The 13801-nt window shown below is 37.9% G+C and overlaps 1 protein-coding gene across 3 annotated transcripts in view; it reads right to left on the minus strand.

The window, feature by feature from the left end:
- Positions 1-200: 200 nt before the first annotated feature.
- The window catches only part of LOC123538618 (zinc finger protein 85-like), a 108703-nt gene continuing 95102 nt past the window's right edge, over positions 201-13801 (minus strand). For all 3 annotated transcript variants that reach the window (XM_045322839.2, XM_045322838.2, XM_053530152.1), the window contains exons 9-10: positions 6059-6326; positions 201-1929 (exon numbers count right to left, since the gene is read on the minus strand). In XM_045322839.2, the coding sequence (XP_045178774.2) occupies positions 554-1929; positions 6059-6326 (1644 nt within the window). In that variant the 3' untranslated portion in view covers positions 201-553. The remainder of the gene's footprint in view (positions 1930-6058; positions 6327-13801) is intronic.

The following is a 13801-nucleotide window of genomic DNA, read 5'->3' on the forward strand; positions in this document are numbered from 1 at the left end:
TCATGCGTTCTGCATATCGTCTTGATGAGGTGATCATTTGACCCAAGTTTCATGAAAATCCAACAAGGGGTAAAAGAATCAAGTTATATGGAGCGGATACAATTGTTACAGACGGACAGAGACCATACCAATAACTCTCACCACTCTTGGCAGGGGATTAAAAACTGGTTAAAATGCAAAAATAGTCTGAGACATTCATGAAAAATTAATATTTATATGTAAACCTGACTAAATAGCTTTAAGATACAAAATTTCATGTGCTTATTTTCGAAAAAATCTTAATTCAGAAATGTAAAAACTTTCAAGTAAATTTGCATATTTCAATATAGCACTAGTTTTGTAAATTGAAAATATATGCAATCTGTTGGATGGTAATTATTACTAATATCATTGTTATATCAATTAATATACAGAATGCAATTGATTTGTGTCACATTTACTGTTTTTTATATGCCAGATCAAAGGCATCAACTTTACAGCAAGTAAGCTACATTGGTCTCTTCAGAAAATCATGCAGACAAACAAAACAACAGTAAGATCTACAAACATCTCATTAACTGCAACTGGATTTCCATCCTTTATGTTTTCTCATGTGTGCCTTCAGATTACAGTTTACATTACATGCATAATCACAAACATCACATTTAAAGCATTTCTCTCCTGTATGTATTCTCATATGTTTCTTCAGATTACTGCTTATATTACATGCATAATCACAAACATCACATTTGAAGCATTTCTCTCCTGTATGTATTCTCATATGTCTCTTCAAATCACTGCTGTAATTACATGCATAATCACAAACATCACATTTAAAGCATTTCTCTCCTGTATGTATTCTCATATGTGCCTTCAAAGTACTGCTTACCTTACATGCATAATCACAAACATCACATTTGAAGCATTTCTCTCCTGTATGTATTCTCATATGTGTCTTCAAAGCACTGCTGAAATTACTTGCATAATCACAAACATCACATTTAAAGCATTTCTCTCCTGTATGTATTCTCATATGTGCCTTCAAAGTACTGCTTACCTTACATGCATAATCACAAACATCACATTTGAAGCATTTCTCTCCTGTATGTATTCTCTTATGTGTCTTCAAAGCACTGCTGTAATTACATGCATAATCACAAACATCACATTTGAAGCATTTCTCTCCTGTATGTATTCTCTTATGTCTCTTCAAAGCACTGCTGTAATTACATGCATAATCACAAACATCACATTTAAAGCATTTCTCTCCTGTATGTATTCTCATATGTCTCTTCAAATCACTGCTTACATTACATGCATAATCACAAACATCACATTTAAAGCATTTCTCTCCTGTATGTATTCTCATATGTGCCTTCAAAGTACTGCTTACATTACATGCATAATTACAAACATCACATTTGAAGCATTTCTCTCCTGTATGTATTCTCATATGTGTCTTCAAACCACTGCTGAAATTATTTGCATAATCACAAACATCACATTTAAAGCATTTCTCTCTTGTATGTATTCTCATATGTGTCTTCAGATCACTGCCTTGATTACATTCATAACCATAAACATCACATTTAAAGCATTTCTCTCCTACATTAGTTTCTCCATTGTATTCAGTATCATAAAGAATGTCATTCTTGTACAAACTCTCTCCAGTAGACTGTAGCTCAGTGTCTGTGTATGTACTTTCTATACTTTGTCCCAACTTCTCCCTATGCTGATTAATATAACTATTGTTTTTGGTTGCATCTATCCGTCTATATTTATGTTTCCTCCTCTTTGTGTATTCTTCCATGTCATTTTTTCTAAGCCATTTATCAAGTACTTGTATGTCTGTCTGTGAGAGTTTATCTTTTCCGTGCATCCTAACAAGATGTCTCACATTATATGTAGCTGTAGTGAAGGCAATCTTACAAAACACACAGGGATAGCAGTCTAAAATAAAGAAAATGATAAGTTTAAATTGTTTTTCTTAAAGAGGCATACTGATGTACAAGGTTCAAACATTCAAATGAGAGGTCTGCATCAGCTCGACAGTGTGAGCAAAACTGTACACTTACCATAATATTCAAGATTATATACTTGACATTTTGTTTCATGTAATACCAGTAGGAGAGCAGTATTTCAATGAAAGAGTTACTTCATGTCAAGGTTATAAGCATGTTTTACCACACATTAATCAATCAATCAATCAGGCAATAACAAATAATATCTATCAGTAGGAGTATTTCCAAAATGCTAATGATAATACCCTGAACCACGGCTTATTTTAAATTTTCCTAAGGATATGGTGGCTTATTATCCAGACCAGCTTATTTTTGAGTCAGGTGAACTTTTGAGTATATATATCTGGTAGCCCCGCCCGCTTAGCTCAGTAGGTAGAGCGTTGGTCTATGGATTGCGGGGTCGTGAGTTCGATCCTCGGGCGGGGCGTATGTTCTCCGTGACTATTTGATAAACGACATTGTGTCTGAAATCATTAGTCCCCCACCTCTGATAATTCATGTGGGGAAGTTGGCAGTTACTTGCGGAGAACAGGTTTGTACTGGTACAGAATCCAGGAACACTGGTTAGGTTAACTGCCCGCCATTACATGACTGAAATACTGTTGAAAAACGGCGTTAAACCCAAAACAAACAAACAAAATATCTGGAAACGGTTTAAAAACTGGCGTATTTTCGAGTATCAAAATACTGCAGATACTTTTGACATACCTGTTTTGTTGCAATTTCTTAATAAAAATAATCTGATGCCAACAGATAATTACCCATTAAAAAGTTTTGTCTGGCCTAACAAGATTTAATCACCCAAGGGGTATGAATAACTTACAAAATACTTGATAAATACTGCACTGTGTTATCAATTTAACCAGGTGTACTGAGTGTTTTATAGGTAATACAAACAAGTCGACAGCTTTTTTTTGAGTGCGGCTAACTTATGAGCTCTATTTGCTTGTAATGAAATGGTGGCTTATTTTCGAGACCGGCTAATTTTCAAAACCTGCTTATTTTCGGGATTTCAGTGTATTTCCCTTTATTATTGTAACACTAGTCTGACGATCACATTATCAACAAATTACAATACAAACGTTTTTTCCCTACAGATCTACTACCCATAAAAGGAGGCAATCCCAATTCAAAACAAGAGTGGCAGACTGTCACAAAATACGCCCGTCATCGAACTTGGCCTAATTCAAGGGCCATAATCCAAGAGTGCCTGGGGCGAGTTGGCTGATTATCAAACTTGGCCGAGATATTATGCCCACAAACATTGTCCGCAAGTTTGGTGAAGATCGGATGAAAACTGTTCGACTTAGAGAGCAGACAAGGCTAAATTTGCAGACTTCAAGTAATTCAAGGGCCATAATCCTTTTTTTTTGGGGGGGGGGGGGGGGATTTTGGTTTTACGGCACACCAACACAGTATAGGTTATATGGCGCCAAACAGGACTAGGAATTTTGGTTTCACATCTCATTTACACAGAAATAAAAACATGAGGTATGGAATCAAAACTTTTATACCTGCTGGAATCACAGAGATACAGCTAAACCATGTATTCAGAATCCAAGCGTGCTTGGGGCGATTTGGCTGGTTTTCAAACTTGGCTGAGATATTATGCCCACAAACATTATCTGCAAGTTTGTGAAAGATCATATGAAAACTGTTTGACTTAAGGGCGGACAAGGCTAAATTTGCAGATTTCGAGTAATTCAAGAGCCATAACTCAAGAATGCCCGGTGTGATTTTGCTGGTTATCAAACTTGGCCGAGATATTATGCCCACAAACATTGCCAAGTTTGGTGAAGATCGGTTGAAAACTGTTTTGACTTGGAGAGTGGATATGCTTTTGGATGCTGCCTGCCGCCACGGCGTTTCACATAAAACGCCCTGCTCTTTCAGAGACAGGTGTATAAAAAGTATATTTTTTCCCCAATTCTGAACATAAAATTCCTAAACCATTGTTACTGCCCAAGTTTTTTAGTTTCTTTTCAACAACAGTTTTGCTATTTTGTAAACTGTTACTCATTAAATTTAGTGAACAATTACCAATATACCATCACAGATTTTGAAATGTTATTCAAAAAGAAATCAAGTATATTTCATGAAGTTTCCATCATTCCAAATTGATATATTACAGAGGTATATTCCCAATTGTACCGGTGTTGGTGGCATTCCCAAAATGATGAGAAAAACCCTTACAGAAGCAAGCCTCTGTGGCGTACATGCTGCGTATTTGCTGTGTATATGCCGCGAACACAGTAGTACGCCAGAGGAGTACATTTTACATACACTGCATGCCGCGTACTATTTCGACGAGTACACAGCATGTACGCAGGAGGTCACTAGTACACTTCAAGTACACAGCACAGACTCTGAAAATTTAAGGAGTACACTGCATGTACACAGGAGGGACTTGTACAAGAAAATAGTACACTGCATGTACACCGCAGATACTTTGAAATTTGTGCAGTACACTTCATATACGCGGGAAAGACTTGTACAATTTCTTTTGGCATTTATACTTATTTTTTTTTTATAAGTTAAAGTCTGAAGTAAACTTCATATACGCGGGAGGGACTTGTTCATTTTCTTTTGGTGTTTATACTTTGAATTTTTTTAGGTAAAAGTCTGAAGTACACTTCATGCAGGAAGGATCTGTACATTTTTTTTTTTTTTTTTGAAGCAAGAACTTGATTTCCGAGTAACTTTTATCTCAATAGCATAGAATAGTTCAGATTACTGGTATTCTGAACAATGAAAATTTGCCAAACTATTTGCAATGTTCATTTGTGAAGCTTACATCTTAGTGATTTCTGAGCTGCACCTTGCATGCAGTGTAAAAATATATTCTTTTTCATTTTGAATTAATCCTGGAGCTTTCTAACTTGGATAATTGAAAAGCCTTATTTGAACTTCGTTGCATTACATTTTGTAATACATGAAATAATTACCAAGATAATGCCTCAACAGCGCCCGAATGAGAAGAATTAATAGCTCTCACTGTTATTTGAATACTCTTAAGCAAAACACCATTCTATCATGTTTTATAAAGGCTTTAATGCTCATTATGTTAACTCATTAAGGCCTCACCAAATTAAAAAGTTGTTCATCGGATTTTTCGCTCGTATATTTTCAGAACGTTTTTGGCTAATTGCGCTCGACCCATTGGAAAAAATCAATCCAAAATTTTTTGGTGCGCTACTTTTTACGGACATAAAAGTGTATAAATGCTTATATAATTCCAGTCCTAGATTGTTCTCAGATGGATTTTAATCAAAATAAATACATACTACGCACACATCGTCTATAATAAATCATAACACTTATATTTAGTTGCATTAAAGTTGTTTCCCCTTGATGCAGTTACGCCATTTTCTTCAAATGTTTACCAAATTACATGCTACAAAAATTGATTTATTTCATTGAAAAGTGGATGAAGAAAAGCATACTAATTTATTTGATAACATCAATCTACATTATTTTGGAAAGGGTAAATACTTATTGATGCATGTCACTTATCTTTTTTCTGTTTTTTTTCTGTCCAAATGATCAGCATTTGCATACGAAAGTTGGTGGGGTAAGGAATTTACATTATCACAGCGGTTTCGCCACAAGAGTACACAGCATGTATGCAGCAGGAGTACACAGCATGTACGCCGCAGGACTCGGGCCAGGAGTACACAGCATGTACGCCGCAAGAGTACACAGCATGTACGCCGCAGGGGTAGTACACCGCAGGCTCATTTGCATGTGAAAAGTGTATGTGCCGCGTACATGCTGCGTACTATTTCCCGCATACTAAATTCCTCCAGCGTACATCCTGTGTACTATGTAGTCCACAGCATGTACGCAGCAAGTAGTACGCGGCAGAGCTCATTTGCATGTCAAAAGTGTACTACAAACGTACTATCGGTGTATGTGCGGTGTATATCCTGCGTACTATTTAAAGCCCTTGATTTCAGTACGCATCATATACGCTGTATGTACACAGCAAGAGTACGCAGCAGGCCTTTTTCTTCTGTAAGGGAAGGCCTGCAATGATTTTATGATATTAAACAAAGTACCTGTGCCATTGACCAGTTTAGGTCGGATCAGCAGATTTTTATCTCGAACCAGTCCAAGTTCTCTCCCGTACTCATTACCATACCAGCAAAGAAGTTCTGTCCCTGGAGATATGGTTTTGTATGATCGGTAATAAATGCCACCTTTGAACTGGAATGCCACCAGATTTTGTTCTGATTCACTTGGTGCGCAATTTACGTATCTCATCCAGTTTGCAGTGACCTTGTCTTTAGCATCAACAAAATGGCTTGGCTTGCCATCAGCATAGATCTACCAAAGATAGCATATTTTATTATACAGAATATTATAATTAAGGAACAGCCACTGATCATCTTTAGAATATATCTAGAATCTGATCCGCCTCCATAATTCTATATACTCCATTTAACAAATAAATTAAGCCAAAGTTTTGTTTAAGAAATAATAAGTTCCCAAGCGTGGTTTATCATAGAATAACCCATATTTTGAGTTCTTATGCTTAAGAATATATCATGAAGGCTGTAGGCCTGAGTGATATATTGTTTCACATAAAAACAAAAAACACTGCTTATCTAAGGTCGGTGGTTTTACCCAGGTGCCCGCTCGTGATGAAATAATGCACGGAGGGGCACCTGGGGTCTTCCTCCACCATTAAAGCTGGAAAGTCGCCATATGACTTATCATGTGTCGGTGCGATGTTAAATCCAACAAAAAAAAAAAAAAAAAAAAAAATTCTACAATAAATCACACTATGGAACTTGTTATTTCTTAAACAAAAGTTTGACTTAATTTATTTGTTAAATGGAGTATATAGAATTGAAACAACAGTGTTAGAAACAAGAGGGCCATGAAAGCCCTGTATCGCTCACCTGACCTATTGACTTAAAGATCATGAAGATTAACATTCTGACCAAGTTTCATTAAGATATGGCATAAATGTGGCCTCTAAAGTGTTAACAAGCTTTTCCTTTGATTTAATTTGACCCTGTGACCTAATTTTTGACCTGACATGACCCAGATTTGAACTTGACCTAAAGACCATAAAGTTTAACATTCTGACTAAGTTTCATGAAGATACAGTCATAAATATGGCCTCTAGTGTTAACAAGCTTTTCCTTTGATTTGACCTAGTGACCAAGTTTTTGACCCCACCTGACCCAGATTTAAACATTACCATAGACCATCAAGATAAACATTCTGACCAAGTTTCATTAAGATATGGTCATAAATGTTGCCCCTGAAGTGTTAACTAGCTTTTCCTTTGATTTGACCCCGTGACCTAGTTTTTGACCCGACCTAGTGACCTAGTTTTTAACTCCATCTGACCCAGATTTGAACTTGACCTATAGTTCATCAAGATTAACATTTTGACCAAGTTTCATTAAGATATGGTCATTAATGAGGCCTCTACAGTGTAAACTAGCTTTTCCTTTGATTTGACCCGGTGACCTAGTTTTTAATCCTACATGACCCAGATTCAAACTGGACATTGAGATCATCAAGATTAACATTCTGACCAAGTTTCATGAAGATACAGCCATAAATGTGGCCTCTGCAGTGTTAACAAGCTTTTCATTTGATTTGACCTGGTGACCTAGCTTTTGACCCCAGATAACCCAATATCAAACTCGTCTAAGGCTTTATTAAGGGTAATATTCTGACCAAGTTTCATTAAGATTGGGCCAAAAATGTGACCTCTAGAGTGTTAACAAGCTTTTCCTTTGATTTGACCTGGTGACCTAGTTTTTGACCCCAGATGACCCAATATCAAACTCATATAAGATTTTATTGAGGGTAACATTCTGACCAAGTTTCATTAAAATTGGGCCAAAATTGTGGCCTCTAGAGTGTTAACAGTCAAATTGTTGACGACGGACGGACGGATGACAACGGACACAGGGCGATCACAAAAGCTCACCTTTGAGCATTTTGTGCTCAGGTGAGCTAAAAATGGTAACGGTTAAACCACTATGCTCTGAACTACACTTCGTGCTACACACCTAGATTTGGCTGTTGAAATTTCCTCCCACAAAGCTGTAAAAGATTCATTAAAAAAACTTTACACGCAGTAGTGATGGGCCGATTAGCGGATATAATCGATTGACAACTAGAAAAGTCCAACCGATTCCGATAATCGATTATGTTTTCTCAGAGTCGATAGCGGGTACGAATCTACACGGGTATGGACGAAGGTTTCCGAAGGGAAATACGGTGCATGAGAATTTATGTTTACCTGGAAATATCCGAAATATGGACTACCTGCATACATAACGGATAAAACAGAAGTATGCCGACAATCAAACGTTAGTATTTCGTTTCAGTTATCCAATGAAAATGGATTTAACATCTTACAGTTAGGCACAGCTGTTAACATGGCGGCGTCCATAGCGTCAATAAAAGTGGGGCAAAATAAATTAGAGAAACTTTGATAAATTTTCGTATTTTACAACGGTATGCCCGAGGGAATTTATCTGTTGAAACTGGACACTAATGCCGTTAGATTTCCGTGTCCATAATGTAATTTCAATGGAAAGAACTTTGGTGTTTTTATGCAGTTGCAGTTGTCATCGAGTTGTCATGATTTTTTTTCTGCCGAAATTCCGTTTACCCAGTACCGCTGACCAGTGTACATATGGAAACAGATTAAACTCTGATTTTTATCTGATCATTTTTTACCAAGCTTCATGACATTGTTATATGCCATAGCAACAAGCAGTTGGAACATGGTGCTACTCAGTAGTGTCAGGCTATGGTAACCATTGTATGAAAATATTTATATTACCGAAAAATAACTGAATTCATTTAATGATTTTCTACAATCACTATTTTTGTCAGCCAGAGAAAGACTGAAATATCTGTACTTCCTTGCTGTATGCTAGATATGTTACAGGTACAGGTATACCAGTCAACTGTCACAAATGACAGCTATGAGTCTATGATACATGTACACCAGATTGCAATTTATTGTTGTTTCCCTGTCTGCAACTAATTAGTCATTACTAAACAAGTTTCTGTTTACCAGGAACCAGCTTTAAAACATCTGATTAATGGTAGTTTTTTATTTTTCAAAAGAGCATATGAATTTTAAGTAAAACAGTCATTTTAAAGACATGACTATCTGAATAAACAAGTATGAAAATAAATAACATTCAACCGATTATTTTTCCGATACATTGCATCGGTTGGAGTTTTCCAACCGATGTCCCATCACTAACACGCAGTATATCAATGGAATAGCCAAAACACGATGCGCGTGCAGCACAGTTCAAGAGTGGTTTATTGCAGAATTACCCGAGACAGATTTTGCTCTACATGTATATAGGTTATTCGCTGGTCATGTTAGAATGAAAGATAAACTTAACCTCTCTACATATGGAACAAATTATCTACATGTGTTGTAGTATCAAAGCGAAAAGAGGGTAACAATTATAAATAGCTACAGGCCTTTTTTCATTATTTTTGGGAATGCCAACAACACCTGCTAAACTGGAAAAATACCTATATAACAAAGTCAAAATTGGCAACAAAACAAGAGGGTTATGATGACCCTGGGCTGCTCACCTGAGAAACTGGGCCTAGAGCATTGAGAGACTTTTCCTTTAATTTAACTGGGTGACCTAGTTTTCAATCCCACATGACCAAGATTCAAACATGACGTAAAGATCATCAAGATAAACATTCTGACAAAGTTTCATGAAGATAGGATCATAAATGTGGCCTCTAGAGTGTTAACAAGCTTTTCATGTGATTTGAGCATGTGACCTAGTTTTTGATCCCACATGACCTAGATTTGAACTTGACCTAGGGACCATCAAAATAAACATTCTGATGAACTTTTTAGAGATGGAGTCATATACATGACCTCTAGAATGCTATTAACCATTCCTTTGATTTGAGTGGGTGACCTAGTTTTTGACCCCAAATGACCCACGTTCAAACTTGGCCTAGGGATCAAGATAAACATTCTGACCAAGATTCATGAAGACAGGGTCATAAATGTGGCCTCTAGAGTGTTAACAAGCTTTTCCTTTGATTTGAGCATGTGACCTAGTTTTTGACCCCTACATAACCTAGATTCTAACTTGGCCTAAGAATCATCAATTTCTGACAAAGTTTCATGAAGGTTACTGGTAGGATCATTAATGTGGTCTCAACTGTGTTAACGAGTTTTTTCTTCTTCAAAAACTAGCCTAGTGACTACATGACCCGGTTTAAAACTTGGCCTAGGAATCTGGACCTTGAGATCATCAAGATAAACATTCTGACCAAGTTTCATTAAGATAAAGTTGTAAATGTGGCCTCTACAGTGTTAACAAACTTTTCCTTTGATTTGATCAGGTGACCTAGTTTTTGACCTCACATGATCAAGATATAAAATTGAGCTAAAGGTCATCAAGACAAACATTCTGACCAAGTCTCATGAGTTTCAGATATGGTCTCTTGGAGTATTAACAAGATTTTCCTTTGATCTAGCCTAGTGACCTAATTTTTGATAGATAGTCATAAATGTGGCCTCTACAGTGTAATCTTTGATTTGACCAGGAGACCTAGTTTCTGATCCCACTTGATCAAGATTCCAACTTCACCTGGAGGTCATCAAGACAAACATTCTGATTAATTCTCATGAGTTTAAAACTTAAACTGTGGACTCCAGTGTTAAAAAGATTTTCCTTTGATCTAGCCTACTGACCTAGTTTTTGACCCCACATGACCCAGTTTCAAATTTGACCTACAGATCATCAACACAAACATTCTGACCAAGTTTCATAAAGTTTGGGTCACAAATGTGGCCTCTAGAGTGTTAAAAAGGCAAATATTGACACATGCCAGATGACTCACGCTGGACAATGACTGGTCACAATAGTTCACCTTGAGCACTTTGTGCTCAGGTGAGCTAAAAACTTGAAAATTAAAGAATTTTATTGGATAATATTCAGGAATGTGGGACAATATGTTACTGATTCTTCAAAAGTAGCTATTGTTTGCTTACAGACGTACATATAAAGGGCTTTTTTCTCCCCTAACGGTCATTTAATGGAATCTCATAAAATACAAATCATGTAGTTTTTCTAAACTGACTTTACATAAAAATGTTTATTTCCATTTGTCCAAATGCCAAGATTACAGGTAATATTTCCTCAAATGCATTATGCACGCCCCAATGGAGGATCTTAAGTCAAAGCATTCAAAAGTTATTTGTTGGAAACTAAACTGCAATCAGACAGATGGATGAGCTACACCATCACATAATTAAATACCAGTCTTGAAAAAAGGTTTTGTTCTCATAAATGTTTCAGGTGCAAGAAATTCCAGTTGTTACTTGCAGTTTTCACCATGTATTTTTATAGAATATTATACATGAAACAAGAGCTATCACTAATGGTGACAAATGCCTCCACAGCACCTTGACCTTTGACCTGGTGGGCTGGACCTTTGACGTGGTGACCCCAGTCAATAGGGTTCGTGTACTCAATAAGTACCATTAGCATGTGAAGTTTGAAGGTCCTGGGTGCAGTAGTTCGCGAGTAAAGTGCCTTCATGCAAAAAGTTAACATTGGCCCCTGTGACCTTTCACCTCAAAGCCAGTAGGGGTCGTATACTCGATGGGTACTATCAGCATGTGAAGTTTGAAGGTCCGGTCCTGGGTGCAGTGGTTTGCGAGTAAAGTGCCTTCATGCAAAAAGTTAACGTTGGCCCCTGTGACTTTGACCTTTGACCTGGTGATCCCAAAGTCAGTAGGGGTCGTGTACTCAATGAGTACAATCAGCATGTGAAGTTTGAAGGTCCTGGGTGTAAAGTGCCTTCATGCAAAAAGTTAACGTTGGCCCCTGTGACCTTGACCTTTGACCTGGTGACCCCAAAGTCAGTAAAGGTTGTGTACTTGAGTACTATCAGCATGTGAAGTCTGAAGGTCCTGGGTGCTGTGGTTTGGGAGTAAAGTGCCCTCATGCAAAAAGTTAATTTTGGCCCCTGTGACCTTGAATTTTGACCTGGTGAGCCCAAAGTCTGTAGGGGTTGTGTACTCGATGAGTACTATCAGCATGTGAAGTTTGAAGGTCCTGGGTGCAGTGGTTGGCGAGTAAAGTGCCTTCATGCATAAAGTTAAGGTTGGTCCCTGTGACCTTGGATCCTAAAGTCAGTATGGGTCATGTACTCAATGAATACTATCAGCATGTGAAGTTTGAAGGGCCTGGGTGCAGTGGTTCGCGAGGAAAGTGCCTTCATGCAAAAAGTTAACGTTGTGACGAACGAACGAATGGACGGACAGTTGAAAACTAATATGCCTCCTTTCGGGGGCATAAAAACCAACAAAAAAATTATTCAAGATAACTACTGAAATTTGTTAAAAAGTTATACAGGTGGTCAAAATCTCTTTGCTGTAACTTCAAAAACAAGAAACTAGAATGTGTCTGTAGGACACAGGGTGTGCCCCCCCCCCCCCCCCCCCCGCACCCCTCCCTCACTGGTACATTTGTCACAAACAAGGGGAAACTAGAAAATGCTTTTGTAAAAAAGCGCATGTCTCCCCCAATGCAAAGTCCTATAGGCAAGAAGTCAATAGGGGTCAGGAGCAAAAGTCAAAGAGACACTGATGGTTGGCTGCAATAGGGATCATCTACTTGGCATGTCCAATCATCCCGCTAAATTTCAACACTCTTGGCCTAGTGGTTCTCAAGTCACTGTTTAGGCTTCTGTGACTTTGACCTTTGATCAAGTGACCTCAAAATAAATAGGGGTCATCTACTCTGCAAGTCCAATCATCCTATTAAGTTTCAACATTGTAGGTCAAGTGGTTCTCAAGTTATTTCCCAAAAATGATTTTACATGAACAGGCCACTGTGGCCTTGACCTTTAATAGACTGACCCCAAAATCAATAGGGGTCATCTACTCTGCATGTTCAATCATCCTATGAAGTTTCAACATTCTGGGTCAAGTGTTTCTCAAGTTATTGATCGGAACTGGTTATCAATGTTCAGGCCCCTGTGACCTTGACCTTTAACGGAGTGACCCCAAAAACAATAGGGGACATTTACTCTGCATGAACAATCATCACATGAAGTTTCAACATTCTGTGTCGAGAGGTTCTCAAGTTATTGATTGGAAATGGTTTTCCATGTTCAGGCCCCTGTGGCCTTGACCTTTAACAGAGTGACCCTAAAATCGTTAGGGGTCATCTACTCTGCATGACCAATCATCCTATGAAGTTTCAACATTCTGGGTCAAGTGGTTCTCAAGTTACTGACCGGAAATGGTTTTCAATGTTCAGGCCCCTGTGACCTTGACCTTTCACAGAGTGACCCCAAAATCGTTAGGGGTCATCTACTCTGCATGACCAATCATCCTATTAAGTTTCAACATTCTGGGTCAAGTGGTTCTCAAGTTACTGACCGGAAATGGTTTTCAATGTTCAGGCCCCTGTGACCTTGACCTTTAATGGAGCGACCCCAAAATCGATAGGGGTCATCTACTTTGCATGTACAATCATCCTATGAAGTTTCAACATTCTGGGTCAAGTGGTTCTCTAGTTATTGATCGGAAATGGTTTTCCATGTTCAGGCCCCTGTGACCTTGACCTTTGACGGAGTGACCCCAAAAACAATAGGGGTCGTCTACTCCAGCAGCCCTACAACCTTATGAAGTTTGAAGGTTCTAGGTCAAATGGTTCTCCAGTTATTGCTCGGAAATGAAGTGTGACGTACGGACGGACAGGGCAAAAACAATATGTCTCCTGGGGAGACATAATAATTCAAATGTTTGCAGTCTT

Source organism: Mercenaria mercenaria, chromosome 18, assembly GCF_021730395.1.
Source record: "Mercenaria mercenaria strain notata chromosome 18, MADL_Memer_1, whole genome shotgun sequence".
NCBI classification, from domain to species: Eukaryota; Metazoa; Mollusca; class Bivalvia; order Venerida; family Veneridae; genus Mercenaria; species Mercenaria mercenaria.